The sequence below is a fragment of the Sphaerodactylus townsendi genome, linkage group LG02 (assembly GCF_021028975.2).
Source record: "Sphaerodactylus townsendi isolate TG3544 linkage group LG02, MPM_Stown_v2.3, whole genome shotgun sequence".
In the NCBI taxonomy this organism is placed as follows: domain Eukaryota; kingdom Metazoa; phylum Chordata; class Lepidosauria; order Squamata; family Sphaerodactylidae; genus Sphaerodactylus; species Sphaerodactylus townsendi.
In genome coordinates, this window is record NC_059426.1 from 55,908,918 (window position 1) to 55,927,025 (window position 18,108).

General features: G+C 41.3%; 1 protein-coding gene across 1 annotated transcript in view; it reads right to left on the reverse strand.

Moving 5' to 3' along the window:
- Positions 1-18,108, reverse strand: part of PARP14 (poly(ADP-ribose) polymerase family member 14) — a 36,178-nt gene that overhangs the window by 13,231 nt on the left and 4,839 nt on the right. Inside the window, exons 6-11 of the mRNA XM_048484500.1 lie at positions 14,613-16,864; positions 11,087-11,326; positions 8,554-8,775; positions 8,165-8,231; positions 7,508-7,657; positions 4,806-4,868 (exon numbers count right to left, since the gene is read on the reverse strand). Coding sequence (XP_048340457.1) covers positions 4,806-4,868; positions 7,508-7,657; positions 8,165-8,231; positions 8,554-8,775; positions 11,087-11,326; positions 14,613-16,864 — 2,994 coding nt within the window. The remainder of the gene's footprint in view (positions 1-4,805; positions 4,869-7,507; positions 7,658-8,164; positions 8,232-8,553; positions 8,776-11,086; positions 11,327-14,612; positions 16,865-18,108) is intronic.

Sequence of the window (18,108 nt, forward strand, 5' to 3'; positions counted from 1 at the left end):
TAAAGTAGCAAGATATTAAATTTGGTAATTCTTGCCAATTGAAATCAACAGATTTACATGCACATCTATCCTGGAATATAACATTAATTTTTGAAATAAAATAGTACATACTTAGAATGCAGTACATTTTTACTTAATCATCAGGAGAGTCTCCCAAAAAATCCCTGAAATTTTGGTGCTGCTAGCGCCTCTGCGCCCCCTGCAGGCCAAGTCAATTCTGCAAGACCAAAGTTCAAATCCCATTTTGCTGTGGAAGCTTCCTGGGTGATTTGAGGCCAGTCATATCCTTTCAGCCTAGCCTACCTCACAACACTGATGTGAGAAGAAAAAAGGAGGAGTAGAATAATGTAAGATGCTTTAGTCCTCACCATGGAGAAAGGTGTGATAGAAAGAAAGCAAATAAATAAGAAATATAGTGGAAGATAGGAGGCAGATAAAAGGTAAGTTGGAGAAGGTGAGAATGAGGCGGGGAAAGGGGAGTAGATATGGGGGTTGACAGGAGGAGGGAAAGAGGAAACAGTGGGGAAGGGAAAGTGAGATGCCTCCTACAAGTCCTTGCAGGTTCCCACTTGTATAATATATTTTGAAAAAATGTGTTTTTGTTTCAGAGTTTACTTCCTCAAATTCTGTAAGTCCACTTAAAACTATCCTGTTACAATTTTTTTAGACAGGAAACTCTTCAACAGTAGGTATCAAACACTGTCATATCATCATTACTTGTTTAGGAGATAGAATCAGACAATATTAAAGCATTATTACGCACCAGAATCTTGGAAGGGATTAACCCAGGTAACTAGTGTTTACTGACTCATGGTTTTCACACGCAGATAGTTTCACTGCAGGGAAGCTGACTTCACAGAATTGCTCTTTACATTTATATTAGTTATTGTTTTTAAGCATTTTTTCCAGTAAACCTCATTGAGCAGATATTTGCAGAGGTATGATGTAACGAACTTGCCCCACCCTGAAGGGCTGACGTGCAGCGGGCCAAAGGGAGAAGGCCTTAGCAACAGCCAGAAAAAGAGAACCGACCTGATTGGTTGAGAAAGCTCCAGTAACGCTTACCAAAAGCTAGGGGGAGCCAGTGGGCTTACAGGTCGGAGAGAGCAGTGGAGACTGAAGATCTGTCAGAGAGAGCAGAGCAGAGTCTGGCAGAGAGGAGTCTGTCAGCTCTGGAAGAAAAGGATTCTGGTCTCAGCAGAGTTGGCTGGACAGAAGTCCAGTCCCCTGTCTAAGCGTGCGTATGCTTGACAGGAGAGAGGAGGCCCCTGACTGGGTGCAGAGATTGATCGTGTCTCTCCTCTAGGAGCCTGGCGGTTTTAAAACTGCTCCAGACCTATCTAGTCTGCCTTTGCCCCTGGGTGTATCACCAGAATCACCAGTCTGGGAGAAGCCAGTCCAGAGGCAGTGAAGCCATATGGCTAGGGACTAGTGGGAGAGAGGGAGGCCAAGTGTGCCAGAATCTCCTGGGCTTGGACTGTGTGCTTGGGTGTGATCAGTGGGTATTGGAGCAGTGAGGAATAGTGTCTGTGTGCGTAAGGGAATTTATTAGTTCAAAGCTAAATCTTCCTTTAAGAGACACCTTGCGCGTGTCGGTGTGCATATGAATCTGAAGTAACATCTTTAAGACAAATCTGATTCTCTGAAACCAACAAGCAGGTTGCTAAACCTCTCCAGTTTACCTTGAGAAGCTCTCCCTTTGTGAAAAGCCAGCAAATAAACGCTTTCAGTTTTGTTCACTATAAAAACCTCCAGTCTTATTATTTGTCTGTCAGTAGTTCGTTCGTGTTCCCCGCTAGCGGGTGGTGTCCCTTTTTACGCTACATTGGCGGCAAGCGGTGGGATACGATAACATCTGAATCCAGTTCAAACACGCAGAAGAAGACCCACTTTTTTGTTTTTCTGATTTGTGAGGTAAACTGAAATTTTCTCCTCACAAATGGCACCACCTAAGACACAAAAGACAGCTGGTGAGGGAAAAGCCCCAGAGAGAGGTGATATTGAAACACCTAAAGAAGATCCCTTTCAGGATTGGGAGAGCATGAAACTGAAGCTGGCCAGTATAGATGCTGGGATTGAGAAAGCTAAGATGGCTTCTGGAGTTGAAAAAGCAAAATTAGAGGCTAGAGTGATGGCTGAAATGAAATGCTTGAAGGTAGAAATTGAAATAGTTAAGCTACGGGCTGAAAGGGCCAGAAAAGAAAGAGAGTTTAAAATGGCGGGAAATCGAGGCAAACATGAGCCATGAGAAGGACATGTTTGATTTGAGAGTGAGGGAAATGAAGCTCAGAGCAGAGCTGCCCATCCCCCACACTGTTGTGGAATTTCCAGCAGATGAGAAAATGGAAACAGTTTCCAGGGTTGCCAGTGTACCAGATGAACTGGAGGGAAATTCCTTCCCAAATGCTGATGGGAAACCCTCAGAATGGCACCCAGAAGATGCAGTTGGAAGTGACAACGCCAACCCTGCAAAGGTGTGCCTTGCCAACATTAAGAAGTCCAGGAGGCTTAGAAAACTCCTTAACGCCTGGACTTTGTGAATCAGGCTGAGTCTGCAGCAGTTCCAGAGTTGCAGATGGACAGTGTTCATGCTGACTGGTGCCAAGAAGACCAGAGGCAGGATGAGTTCCTGAAAGAACGGAAGGAGACAGCTGAGCTTGCTGACCCCAAAGCTATCAAGGTGGTTCCAGTTCAGTGCCAGGCAGTTCCAGAGGTGGAGGCGAAGTCGGTTGCCAACGCCCTCCCAACGTGCCCAGCGGTGCAGCTGAATGACGTTCCTGCGGAGCAGTACCCAGGGAGATCGCTGGCGACGGTTCCTGTGAGGGAAAAGGAGGCGGTTGCCAACGCCTCCCAACGCCCAGCGGTGCAGCTGAACGACGCTCCCGCGGAGCAGTACCCAGTGAGATCGCGAGACGGTTCCTGTGAGGGAAAAGGAGGCGAAGACGACTGCAAATGTCTGCCTAACCAACTTTGCGCGGCAGGAGGTTCCAGTTCCTGAGACGGATCCAGAATCCAGCAAGAGCCGGGACAGTGTTGTGCAGGACTTGTGCGGGACAGTGCAGGTCTGGCAGAAACATCAAAATGATCTGAAAGCAGCAGCAGCCGCAGACCTCAACAAAGCGCTTCAGCAGCCAACGATGAGGACTGTTGTGAAAGCCCAACATTGCAGCTGCCCAGCAGAAGACCGAGCTGAAGTTTTGAATACCAGACTCAAGAGGAAATTTGAGGGGACCGGGGGAGGTCAATCTGGTATAAAAATGAAAGGGTCTGATATGCATTATTTGATAAGTGTGTGTTCTGGTGGAGGGCACTGTAAGAACGTGCTTTATGATAAAATGACAAAGCCTTACCACAAAAGAGGCAAAGTGGTAAAGAAAGCCAGAGGTGTAAAACCTCAAGCTTTTGATTTGGCAGGAAAGGGTAAGTTTAGAAGGAAATTTACCTTGCCTAATGTGGTGACACCATCCAAATTCACCACCGCACTCAAAGGGCAACTTAACCTTGCCATGAGTGAGCATGAATGTCCAGCTAGGATTTGGATAACCACCAAGAGGAAGCCTTACTGGAGGGATAAAGGGAAAAGTTACCCTGTGCTTAGAGCACCCACCAGTAAAGACATCTGAAGGAAAAGGTAACAGAGAATGTATGTAAATAAAGTGCTGAGTTTAAAATATGCTTGTTGAAATATAATGCATATTGCTGAAATGTTATTGATGTATAATATAGGATTTATGGTAAGTTTAACATGGTAAGAATGTTTATGGTAAGTGAACTTTAAGGTAAAAACTAAATGCATTTGAAAATGTGAAATTTTTTTTGAAAACTGTTTAGTTTTGGTTAACGTGTGTAAGCTTTATTTACAATATATTGCTGCAACGAGGCTTGTAGCCCTCGTAGTCCGCAATGTTTTAGGGAAAGGGGACATATGTAACGAACTTGCCCCACCCTGAAGGGCTGACGTGCAGCGGGCCAAAGGGAGAAGGCCTTAGCAACAGCCAGAAAAAGAGAACCGACCTGATTGGTTGAGAAAGCTCCAGTAACGCTTACCAAAAGCTAGGGGGAGCCAGTGGGCTTACAGGTCGGAGAGAGCAGTGGAGACTGAAGATCTGTCAGAGAGAGCAGAGCAGAGTCTGGCAGAGAGGAGTCTGTCAGCTCTGGAAGAAAAGGATTCTGTCTCAGCAGAGTTGGCTGACAGAAGTCCAGTCCCTGTCTAAGCGGTGCATGCTTGACAGAGAGAGGAGGCCCTGACTGGGTGCAGATTGACGTGCCCTTCAGGAGCCTGGCGGTTTTAAAACTGCCCAGACCTATCTAGTCTGCCTTGCCCCTGGGTGTATCACCAGAATCACCAGTCTGGGAGAAGCCAGTCCAGAGGCAGTGAAGCCATATTAGGACTAGTGGGAGAGAGGGAGGCCAAGTGTGCCAGAATCTCCTGGGCTTGGACTGTGTGCTTGGGTGTGATCAGTGGGTATTGGAGCAGTGAGGAATAGTGTCTGTGTGCGTAAGGGAATTTATTAGTTCAAAGCTAAATCTTCCCTTAAGAGACACCTGCGTGTGTCGGTGTGCATATGAATCTGAAGTAACATCTTAAGACAAACTGATTCTGAAACCAACAAGCGTTAAACCTCTCCAGTTTACCTGAGAAGCCTCTTTGTGAAAGCCAGCAAATAAACGTTTCAGTTTTGTTCACTATAAAAACCTCTCCAGTCTTTTATTTGTCTGTGTGTCTGTGTTCCCCGCAAAGGGTGGTGTCCCTTTTTACGTTACATATGACATCAACCTATCAATTAAATAATATAATTACAAACCTTGTAATTCACATTCCATTTCCACTTGAGATCCAGCACCTTCCAAAATGGCCTTGGAGACACCTTCAAATAAATAAGGGGAATGAGTATATTCATGTTAAGCTATTCAAACCTCTTGACTCTTGTGAAAAAAAGATTTCAGATTTAAATTTCAGTGCTAAAAATCCTCACAAGCAGGATCAGTTTCACTATCATTGAATTAATTTCATTATTGTGGTTAGAAAACTTCCAACAACCCATTTCTCTTTTGGAAGCGATCAGCCAGCAAGTTGGTTTCTTGCTTCAAAGTATCTGCCCAGAAAGGAAGATTCCAACATGCAGCCTAAGAGGTCAACTTGGAGCCCTTATTTTCCTGTGATGCCCTTTTTACCTTTACATAACCATGCAAAGAACAAGATGGAAGGTGTTCCTTGGGATTTGAGGAGGGAGAAATCTCCAAAATCATGTCTGCAACTGCTTTATTCTGAAAGAACTGCAAAGCATGAGGGCAAGCATAGGATAGAGACGAATTTCTCAACTCAACTCAGAAGGGCCAAGTCCTTCTGAGCCTATTTTTCAAAGAATTCTCAGAAATGACAGGCTCTCTCCACCCCTCCACCCCAGATTCAGAAATATTAGACTACTTTTTGGAGATCTTCCCCTTTTCTTGTTCTGAAATTTCCCAGCTTTAAAATACAGAATCATTCCTACAAGTAACTTTGATGTAAAATAAAAAAAATAAAGAGAAACAGTCTCTTAACTTCATCAATATATGCATCTGTGCAGATTTGCTTATGAAAGTCCACAGCAAATTACTCTCTTGATTTTCATGCTTTCCCTTGCTCCACTTTGAAGAGCCCTACATGGTGGTAAAAGCACCATGCGCAATTTCAAATTCCTAACACTCCTTAAGGAGGACAGATTAGAACAGTGTTTCCCAACCTTTTCGAGGTCAGGGTACCCTTGACCTCACTCTTCATATCTCACAGTTCCCCTGCCGCCACCCTCCACCTTCCCCTCCCATTGCCCCTGCTTGCCACACACCCCACCTTCCCCTCCCAGGGCGAAGGGAAGCACTGGGGGTGGTGGTGGCTGCTGACCTTGTGGCAGGCCCTGCCCCATGGGCTAGCTCCATGTCCTTGCTGGCACTGGTGGGAGACACCACAAACATGAGGGGGTAGGGGCTGTAGTGTTGCCGCGGTACCCCTGGGACATGCTCACGGCACTCCAGGGTACCACGGCACCCTGGTTGAAAATGGCTGGATTAGAACTTAATTACCAGAAAACCAAAATTATGGCATTTGCCAAAAGCCCCAAGTACCATTGATAGAGAATTGATGGTCATAAGATTGAGCAGGTTTTTTGCTTTAAGTATCTATGGCTGGTAGCCTATCTTTTGGTGGCAGAAAGGTTTGTGGGGACTATGTTGCTGGAAATGCACAGAGGAACTCATCTGCCATCCTCAAATTCCTTCAGATGAAAGGTGGCCATTATATTTCCACCACACTTAAACTGTTTGAAGCCAAGTTGATTCCACAACTCCTGTATGGTGCTCAGTTAGGTTGCTTTACCAAATTTGAACCATTGGAAATGATACAATCTACATTTTTAAGATCAGCCAGTAAAATACCAAAATCTTACATTTGGTTTTTTTGCTACAACTTTTATTCAGCATGGATTATGAACAGGCCAAAGAATCAATTATCAGTGTGCGGCAGATATAGAGTGCCAATTGGATTCAGCCAGGTAACCAATCTTTATTGCCAGTGAATGTAGTAGGTATTCGATCTCTCCTATGGCATGCTTAACTAATCTTGAAGTGCCTAAACAACTGAGAACCTTTACACAGGCTCAGTGCCAGCCCCTCCCCTCAAACATACTGGAAGGATGATATAGGAAGACACCTTATCAGGACAAGAAGAAGGAGAGTTTGAATGTATATCTCCCATCCCTTCTTTCCTGTAAGGAAACTCCAAAAGCCCCTTTCCCTTCCTCTCTCCACAACAGACACTTTGTGAGGTAGGTGGGGCTGAGAGAGTCCTGACAGAACTATGACCAGCCCAAGGTCACCCAGCAGGAATGTAGGAGTGGGGAAACAAATCTGATTCACCAGATAAGACTCTACTGCTCTTATGGAGGAGTGGGGAATCAAACCCAGTTCTCCAGATAAGAGTCCACCTGCTCTTAACCACTATACCACACTGGTGCAGTCCTTGTGGATCTGGACACATAGAAATAGTAGAACATGTCTCCGCCGTCAGTTTTATGAAAATATACATATTAGTTTTATTTTGCCACTGTTGTATAGATTCTCAGGTCTTACAGAACAATTTTATATCACCATGTTGCTTAAAACACCAATCCTGTTAGAATGTACAGTGTGGCCAGGTTCTGGGTAATAGCACTTGAAATACATTGCAGGGTAGTCTGTGCAAAAAGTAAACTTAATGACTTGATTGCTATAGCCTTCAATTTAACAATTTTAGAGTCTTTTTATACCTATCCCCCTTTTATAGAATTTAAGTTTTTATCTCTTGTAGTACTTATGCTTACTGTTTTAATTTGTTTTATCCTTTATGTTCTATCCTTTATTTAATTTATTTCAGGCTGGTCTGTGGCCGTAATAAAGATCTGATTGATTGAAAATTCTGCAGTGTAGACATCTCTTCACACAACCAAACATTTTGCAATGTAATGGAGAAGTTCTTTTGATTTTTAAATACCTGATTTGGCATTGAAATTTGCATTTGATATATTCACAATAACATCTGTATTCTCCTTTGTTATATCTCCTGTGGCAACCTGGAATTTAATCGTTCCAATCTGCATTTCGTGTATGCCCAAAACTGGGGTTGAAATGGGTCCAAAGAAACCTGTAAAGGAAACAAAAAATGGTAGGATTTAGTGAGTTTTTGACTACAACATGTAAATATCTGGAGCTGTCACTATTTCAAAGATTCTGCTTCTTGTTATTTTATGGGTTTGTTCTTCCGATTTTCAGCCCTGGTCATTGGCTGATTTGTGGCAGTTGGTTTACAGACATAGCACATGATGTACGCTACTATTTTAACAGCCTTTCTGTGTATTTCATCAGGAGCTGCCTTAAAGTCTCAGCCTTGTTAGAATCTTGCATATATTTCATTCTGTCTCAAAATGTAACAGACCCACTTCTACCTTTGCATTTCACTGTTTTTGAGCTGTACTGTTTCCCAATATTTCGACACTCTGCCAACAGAGAATAACACTTAATACATTTGATGACATGACCTCCACTCCATGAAAATTTATGTAATGTCACAGGATGACAGGCTAACTTCTCAACCATTGGAGAAGCTTTAAGAGGAATTAAAATTGGACTCCAATTGAACAAATCTACTTGCCTGCACTTTGTCCATCATTTGGGGGCACAAGCGTGGAACTTTTGAATTCAAACACCTCATAAAATGCCTAGAAAGAAAACCAAAGTCACTTACAAGATTTCAGAAATGAAAAAGAATAGAACTGTGTATTCTCCCAAATGCCTTCTAAGAAGGAAAAATATGACAGATAATACACTGGCTCGTATCCTCCACTCAGGAATGTCTGAAAACTGCCTTCATCTTCTGCCAGTGGAGGAGCCAATTCTGTCATAAGAAGGCTTCAAACACTACTAAGTGTAACTGCTGGATACCAACCATTAAGTAAACATTCTAAGGCAATCTAGTAAATCGTGTAAAACATTACCAATTAGTACTGAAAACAATGTATAAAAGGAAAGCAGTAACATTACCTTTATGTTTTCTACATCATTTGGATGCAAGAGAAAATGAACTTCCTGAAGAGACCTCACATTCTTCCTGCTACTGAACTGAAGTACCTCCTCAAACATCAATTTTGCGACTTCCAGTTTAGGGAAGCCAAACCCTCCAGTCCCAATTGCCGGAAATGAGATAGAATTTAAAGACAGTGCTTCAGTTTTCTCCAGGCATTCCTTCACAATATCTCGAAGAACCTATTTAGGGTATGGCAGATTTCAACAAATATGATTAAATGTTGAATAATATGTTCCTTCTTTAAAAAAATCCATATTAATATAGTATTATATTATATAGTATTATATTATAGTATATAATATAGTATTATAATAATATAGTATTATATTATATATAATATATATATATTATATATATATAATATATAATATATAATATATAATATATTATATATATATATTATATTATATATTATATATTATATATATTATATATTATATATATATATTATATATATAATATATATATAATATAGTATTATATTAATATAGTGTTATGTCCACACAACCTTAATTTAGAGATGATACGCATGGTCAGAAGGAGCTCTTAGGATTGTATCACCTCCGAAGACAGGTGAGGGATGTCACATGTACAAAACAATTTTCTACACAATTAAAAGTAACACACCAGAGAACAGATTAGACTAGAACTTTTTCTTTGTCACATGCTAGATTTCTGCGAACGGGTTGGGGTATAGGTAGAACATTTGATTTTTTAAAAATCTCAACTAGTGCGGTCCAAGAAAAATGTACCAATTATTTATTCTAAATACACAGACAGGCCCTTAGAAGACTGGATAAAATTGTTTGTACATTTCTGATCTTTTCAAAATGTGTGATTTGGCCTGCTCTACACAGAGCTGCTCTACACAGATGATGCCATTCAGTGTATGAAAGCTATAAATTTGACTTGCCACAAAGATTATGGGATCCTGGAGAAAAAAATTCCCATTTTTTTCCTGAAACATTTCTATGCTTCCAGTTGTGCATGAACACAGGTGGGCAAAAGGTGGACCCTTGGCAGACTACCAATAAAACTCTGCTAGACCATGTAGCATTTGCTGGTTGATAGGATACTTGCATAAAATCTGGGACAGAACAGACCACCGAGTAATCCAGGAAATACCTTCATGTTCTTAAGCAAGTGTGCATGCCTAAAATAATCTGGCACAGAATAGTTACCCCTTAATTGTTAAGTAATCCAGAGTATGCACTCTGGCTTTAAAAAGATCAAATACATCTCTGTGCTAAAGGAGTTCTAGTGAAAAAAGTACAGCATAGTAAAAGCATCCCCAGGGGCCCAGGACATCAACTGATACTGCAGAGCTGGAAAAGGTATAGAAAAGGGCAACCAAAGTGATCAAGGGCTTTAAACACATTTTCTCAGAAAAAGGCTAAAAATATTTCAAGCCTTTCAGTTTAAAAACATTACAAGTAGAGGGAAACATAAAAGTGTTTAATAAAATTATAAATGGTGTAGATAAACAGAGGCAACCGCTGAAATGAGTGGCAAGTAAATTCACCAAGACAAAGAACTTACCTATCTACCTGTGAACTTTATTGCCACAGGATGTGATGGTGTTTCATAGTTTGGAGAACTTTACAAGGGGGTGGGTGAGACAAATGAACAGAGAATACTGTGGCCAATGGCTATTTGCTATGATTGCATTTCTGTGTTTGGAGGCCATATGCATCTAAACTTCACATGCAGATGGGGCAGCAGCATGGGGAGGATTGGGCTGCTGTACCCTGTATCCATCCATTTCTTGGTCAGTAAATGAGTACCTAGCTCATAGCTAGGGGTAAAGAATAGCCAGGGAAAGCAATGGCAAACAACCCCACAAAAGAGGCTTGCCTATGAAATCACTGCTTGCAGTGGTGCCCCAGGGTCGGACACTACTGAAGGGGAAACTTTACCTTTACCCTGGTATAATCTTGAAAAGATGTGAAGACCAGAGGCGAAGCAAGGGGGGAAAGCACCCGGTGCACTGGTGTGTCCTCCGCCTCTGCCATGCCCCTGTCCGCCTGTCACACCCTGGAACGCCCCCGCCTTGTTACGCCTCACAGGGGCACCCCCCCAGTGCATAGTGTCCCACCTGGAGTTACGCCTCTGGTGAAGACTGGATGTCCCATTGTTCTGATCCAACAGGAGTTAAATACAAGACCATAGGAAGTTGCCCCTACGTGAGTCCCAGATCTGAGAAACGTGCAGTGTGTAACAGACTTGTCTCTGTGATACACCTCTGAAGATGCCAGCCACAGATGCAGGCGAAATGTTAGGAATAAGATCTACCAGACCACAGCCACACAGCCTGGAAAACCCACAACAACCAATTGTATTCAGCCATGAAAGAATTTGACAATACATTGTGCATTATTGAAATCACTACTCATAGCTATTACTTAGCAGTACAAACAAAACTTTCTGCACAATGACCTTAAGGTCTGAATTTCAGTACAATTAATACTCTCAGAAAAATGACACAGATACCTTCATTCCATTTCCTTTCCCTGCATTCCACGCAGGAACAACAGCATGCAGCACAATTTTACTGGTCAGATTGTATGCGCCAGTTTGGATCGTATGGCCAGCCTGAGCCTGTTGTCCTTGTTGGACCACTTGGTCAAACTCAACTTGTAGCTGAGAGCCAGCCTTTTTCAGCAGTGCTTTTGAAAGTGGACCCACACCAAGTTTGAGATCACTGCCGATACTGCCTACGACGACGTCCGTCTGAAACAGAAGCAGTTTTTAAATACCTGCCATAGGATTACATAACAGTAATATGCAATCAGGCCACTGGCTCCCAAACTTGCGAAGCGGAGTCCATTTTTAAATTTACTGTACATTTTGGAAACCATTTCCCAATTCAGTCTGTTTTGCAAGACACGCTTCCAAAGTAACTCCACAGTGCTTCCCCTCCACAACATAAAACGTAGGAGTTACTAGTTAAACCTGAACTATTTTATTTTTTATTTTTGTAGTTATATAGAGAGAGAATTATTGCATAACAGGCTGTATTTATTACCATTTATATTAGAGGAGAACTAACAGGGCTACATCAGTCATAGGCCATAAACAATGAGGCTGAGGCCAAAAGTACAAAGTAGGTAAAAAAATTGTTTTATTACTCAGTTAAAATTCCCTACACGTTTCACCCAGGGGAAATCTGTTAGCCTTGCCATGATTTTTCAAAGAATGTAAGTTGATCTTATACTCTGATTTGAAAAACCATGGAAGAAAAGGTGTTGGCCACCCCTGCAAATGCTCACCCCAGGGCTTCAGAACCAGCTGTCCTGTTTTGGCAACTCAATACCAGTTGGCATACTGGGGCACTCCCAACAAAGACAGCTTCTATTTCATTGCCCGACTGCTTCTGCCAGCAAGTTGGAGCTGTTGATTTCATCAGATGTTTTAGTATTTTCTACCTTTTTTCCTAAAAGAGGCAAAATGCCTGTAGAAGCTCATCCCTCCATGGAGTGGGTAGGGCATGGACCAGGGAAGGGGAGGGGGGAGAAGCATGAACAGTTTCTTAGGATAGTAAAAGCCTATGCAAAAAAAAATTGTGCTGGACATTTGAGGAATATGGTGCCTTGACTGGTCAGAGCGTCTAGATCAATGGTTCTCAACCTTCCTAATGCCGTGACCCTTTAATACAGTTCCCCACTTTGTGGTGACCCCCAATCATAAAATTGGTATATATAAAATATAAAAAGACTGTTTTCTGATGGTCTTAGGTGACCCCTGTGAAAGGGGTCGCGACCCCCAGGTTGAGAACCACTGGTCTAGATGTTCCCTGCCCCACTTAATGAAAGGGGCAATTGGCAGCTCAAGAGCAGATGGGATCTGGCTCTAGCCTCCCAAGACGTTCTGGGGGCTGTCTATTTGATGGGTGAACTAGATAGGGTTTACTTCAGACCTAGTAGTTTTCAAAACATTCTGGGTCAATAAGTGTGAGATTGCCTCTCAGCTTTCAAAAGCTGCCTCCCCCTTTCTTTATCACCCCCCTTCTTAATTTCACTTTCCCTGTGCATTTTATTTTTTATATTTGAATTTATTCCTTTGCAACTTTCTTTTTTTGTTGATGTTGTAGTCATAATTTTTTGTGGAAAAATTAAAAAACAAAACACAATCTGCATATGCCCTGTGCATGAAACAAGGATGGGGCACAAACCCATACAAGAGTACCTTCCTCTTAGTGATGGAGAAAAAGGCTTGAACCAGCAGAAGGCTCCTTCCATTAAAGAAAAATAGCATTATTGGGAAAAAAAACTGCACAAAACCCAAACCAATGCTAGAAATTATTAGAAAAGGGGGTAAACTAGTAAATTGAAAGTTAACTGATAAGCTGTATGGTAGTCCCACATTTGGAACACTTTAGGCATCCATCTCAAAACTGAATCGCCTACCAAGAGGGACAAGAAAACCGATGCAGAATTTTTCTATGAAGAAAAGTAAAAGTTTGGGACCTGGTAAAGTAGAAAATTAGGCCTGAGAGGCAGGATATAATGGAGGCTGGCAAAAATGAATGGCGTGGAGAGGTTAAAGAAAAAATATTTTCTCATTATGGATCCCAAAGTTAGTCTCACCCACCAGGAGCAACTTTACAAAAAAGCAAGGCTCGCTAATAGGCAACTGGAGGAATACAAATGCTATTTTATCAAAGTGCTGTGATTCCCAGTGCAGACAATAATGGTTTTGATGGAAGGGCACTTAAATAAAATTTTAAAATAATGCCAGAGAATCAGAAGGCGGGGGAAAGCCGGCACTAGGACCCGGTGGAGCATTCCAACATAAAGAAGATCCAAGATGATGTGGCGGATTAATTCATACATTTCCTGGCATCTTCATGTTGAAAAGGATATTGCAATGGCTATTAATTTGGAGTATGGTGCCTACATATCAGTAAATGGAATAAAAATGCTGAATTATGTGTACATTTAGTGTGATCCAGCAGGGATATATTCCTTTATTATATTTTCCTTTATTACAAGATATATACAAGATATCTGAATAAATTACTGTTCAATCATCCATGTGCTTTTAACAGATAAAACAATCATATTTTAATACCTGATTAAAAACAAATACATAAGCCTGCCTTACCTATGTGTGAACATTACTGAAAAATTCTGGCTGCATTTACTGGTAAATGTCACAATAAATCATGGTTTTGACATCCACTCACTTTGTGCAAACCCCAGTTTATCTGTTTACATCTTTTCAACCTCCAGTGGAAAGGACGTACCTATGTCTCAAGCTAGGCCAGCTCAGGAGACAAGGACACTCAACCAACTGTGAATTGTGAAATCAGATGTCTCAGCAAACCACAGTTGGCACCAAGAGTAGCTGAGAAACGGTTTGGTACTCTCTTTCTTGTTGGACTGTTCACATTCAGAAATTTAATGAAACAACTGTTTAGTAGTATAGTCCAGCCCATGTAGGAGATTTGCATGGATCTGCTACAAAGTAAACACAATACGTATAAGCAATAGTTTTTTTTAACTTCAAGTCAGGTAGGAGAGGAATCGGTTTCTAAGCCAAAAGGCATATGGAGTAGGTGCATACAGCTTATCTATAAAGTCACCTTGGAAACAGCTTAATTCAGGGATCCCTAATATTGTTCCTGTGGGAACCAGGATGCTCACTGATGTGTTGCAAAGTACTTACTAAATCCTTCTGCAAAGCAAGAAGTTTATTCTGGCTTTCCTCCATTTCACTGGAACAGGAGATGCTTCAGAGAAGTCTTCATCTCCACAGGGAGCACCATTTTGAAAAAGCTATCTCCACCATGGGATGATGCTTACTTTGAAACATACAATATTTTCGTGATCAGCCTTAGCCCCCATGGAAGACACTTTGTGGGGCACACACTCATGTTCTCAAGATTTCAGAAATGTCCACAAGCTCAACAATGTGGAAAACTTCTGACCTAATAGCTTCTCATTTAAAAACCAAACTACAAGATGTTTTTAAGCACAATTTTGAAAATTACTTATACAACCATTCGTATACTCACCACAGCCTTTTCAATTCCTTTTTCCACAAGCATGAGTTTCAAGCCTTCAGGAGAAAATGCGACAGGAAGGTCTCCTTTGACTGGTTTCTCTGATGGCTGCTTGTCCTTTTGAGGAGTTGGTGATTTGGGTTGGAGAGACCCATCTTTGAACACTTTATTCAAAGCATCAGTGAGAGCCTGAATTGTGTTATCTGACAAATCCACAAGGGAGATCTTTTTCACACATCCACTCTCACTAGATTCTTCCAAGCTCTCTTTGATAGCTGTCACAATGGAATGGGCACATTCTTTTAGCGGGAATCCAAAAATTCCAGAGCTAATGGCAGGGATGGCTATGGAGCAATGATTGTACGTTTCTGCCAGATGTAAACTTTCCTTCACAGCTTTTTTTAACTGTTGCACACATTTTTCTCTTTCTTCATACTTCCACCTTGGCCCAACTGCATGAATTACCTGTTTACATGGGAGATTCCCAGCACCTGTGATCACTGCATGGCCAGGCTTCAAACGTCCACACCTCCTCACAAGTTCATCACATTCCATTTGAAGTTTACGGCCCGCTGCTTTTAACAATGCTTCAGCAAGACCCCCAATATGCTGCAGGTCTTCATTTGATGCATTGACTACAACATCAACTGGATAATGGGTCAAGTCACCCTTACGAACTATTATCACAACACCATCTTTTAACTTTATTTCAGAGTGGGGGTGCCCCATCTTTTTCTCAGAGCCCTTACTAATATCTTCTCCATCTTCCTGCAGTCTGATCAAACAGCCGAAGGCTTGCCGGACTTCAGTAACGTACGAATGTTCACGGTTTTTGAAAAAGGATTTCACTCCTGGTTTATCAAATACCACAGTGAGAGAATTCACTGAAGACAGCAATTCTTCAACCAAAGCAGCTGCAGCCGAGACCTCTGCTTTGGATCCACTCAGCACAATACTCTTAAATTTAGCCTGAGGGCCAAACTCAATTTTCACACCTTTCTTTCTCAAGCGGAGCCAAACCTCACCTTTTTCCTTCTCCACAAATTTCACAACAGCCACACACTTGGCTAAGATTTCTTTCATCATGGAGGTGTTTCTGCCAACAAACTCAGACAGAGCCTGATACACTTCTGCTACAGGTTTTCTATAGCCAGCTATGCTTACTTTTCCCTCTTGCCCTGAAACAAGGCAGTCATCAATTATTACAGCCACTTCAGAAGAACTGTGCTTCTTCTGTAATTGTCTCACAAGTTCTTTCCACTCCCTTTTGTCCAGAATTCCTTGATTGTCCAAACTAATTTGTTTATGATCCAAATCTTGTTTCATCTGTTCCTCTGCTTTCCAGAGAACTTCAGGAGAACATCCCACCAACACCACACAATCAGACGCAAACTCATAGGAAGCATTAATGTTATTTGCACCAAATATTTTCAGGGACACATTTTTGCTACTTGCATGCTGTAGGAACTGAAAAATACTGGTGTGAATATTGACTTGTTTCTCTTCCATTTTGTGCAACTGCTCCAGTATGACGCTTTTCATTTTATACACTTCTACATTTAATCCACGTAGCCGAAGAATCTTTGCTAAAGGATCATAAGAGAGTTTTAAATCTGGGTTATTTTTATACACATTCTCCTTTAATAGCACACAGTGCAAAACAGCATACTTTCCTGGAGTTACTGACACAGTTTCTTCTACAGTTTGTTTTGCTTTTTCCTCGTTTTTGATGACATTTTCTACATGTTCTTTTATCAACTTCTCCATACCATCTACAGTGAATACAAAACCTGCCAGAGTAACAGTTTCTTTGTGATCATCTGGAATGGCCAAAACATCACCCTTTATCAGAGTACTGTTTATGGTGTCCCATGTTGCTGGGATTATTTTACATTTGACAACCTTGAACTTTGACATAATGCAGGCAAATTCCATGGAAACCTTGTCTTTCCAACTCCTGCTTGCCTCCTTAGATAAGGCAGCTGAAGGACATAATATGACCTCTGGATGATGGCAAGTCACTTGAGGCCATGTTAGTTCACAACAACAATTTCCCATTTCCTTATGTATCTCTTCGACTAGTTTATGCTGTATCTGTATGAACTTCCAGATATAAGGATCTAAGGAGAGCTTGACAGGTTCTGGCATTTTGACCTGCGGCCTCTCATTTCCATACAGAACTGTGTTCAAAGAACTATAGTATGGATAAACCAACACTGGCTGACGTTCAAAAGAATGTCGCTTTTCCAATACAGTCTGCACAACTGAAAAAAGAAATGAAAATATAAACACAGTTTAGGCAGAACGAACCATGTAAGCATTATGTTTATTGACAAGGAAAAAGCCCATTGAGGGTCTTAAAGGGTGTGCAGGGAGACTAGCTTCCACACTTTGAAGATGGATCTTAGTTCTGACTCCTCCCCAGATCACCTGTGGGAAGAACACAAGTGCTCACCTGCAGTTTCCCTTTTGAATTAGAACAAAGAAGGGAGAGTGGGGTTTTTTTTTTGCTCCAGCTCAAAGGGAGTCTGTGAGTCATGTTCAAACAATATCCATCCCAAAAAGCGTGAGGGCACTCAGCTAGCCACATGCAGCAAAGGCCAAATATGGAAACCACTAAGGCAAATCTCCATGAAACAATGTCTAAGGAGGCTTCCACATTTAATTTTACAAAAATTATACTCCAACTTTCTGCTCTCATAAGGTTTACCAAGGCAGCTAAACAAATTAACAGACATATAACGATATCACATTTTTGAAACCAAAAAATGTAACAAAAACACATAATTAAAACCAGAGCTAAAATTACAGTGAATAATTTGCAGATTCTATGCAGTTGAGTAACTGTCTTGCACTGTAGCTAACAGGTGCACTTAATAAGGCCCAGTCAGGTACACTTTGAGTGCCATCCGGAGTCTATTTCTTTGAGTCCCAAGTAGCTTCCTGTAGGTTTGCTTCCCCATTCTGCCAGTGAGTTTCTGCCAACTGGTAAGCGTGTAGACCTAAATTACTTATATTTCAGTCTGAATGCTGTTTTACACAAACATAAAATACTTCCAGCAGCTTCAGGCCCAGACCCTTGAATGGCTTACAAGAAACATTCTTAGACAAAATGATCAACAGATTGGAAATTATTGCTTTCCTGAACATCACGGAAAACTGGTTTGATACTGTTCATCTGCTGATTATTTTTCTTTTCTACTCTATGTAAAGTGACCATCTAATGTTTGTTTCATGACAGAAATGCTGCAAATTCCTTTATGAAGAAGTACAGAAATCTGTACACTAAATGGAACATCATAGTGCCTAAAATACTGTTTTAACATTAACATTTAAAACAGTTGTTCTTTGATTAACATTGTTCTGCATTATAAGATCTGATTTTTAAACCATCTAACATTTATTGTTGAGAATAGTATTGTGATATGCTTTGGCATTACACCTGGCTGGAAGAAATAAAGTACAATTTGCCGACATGCCCAAATATTCCTATCCTCAAATCAACTAA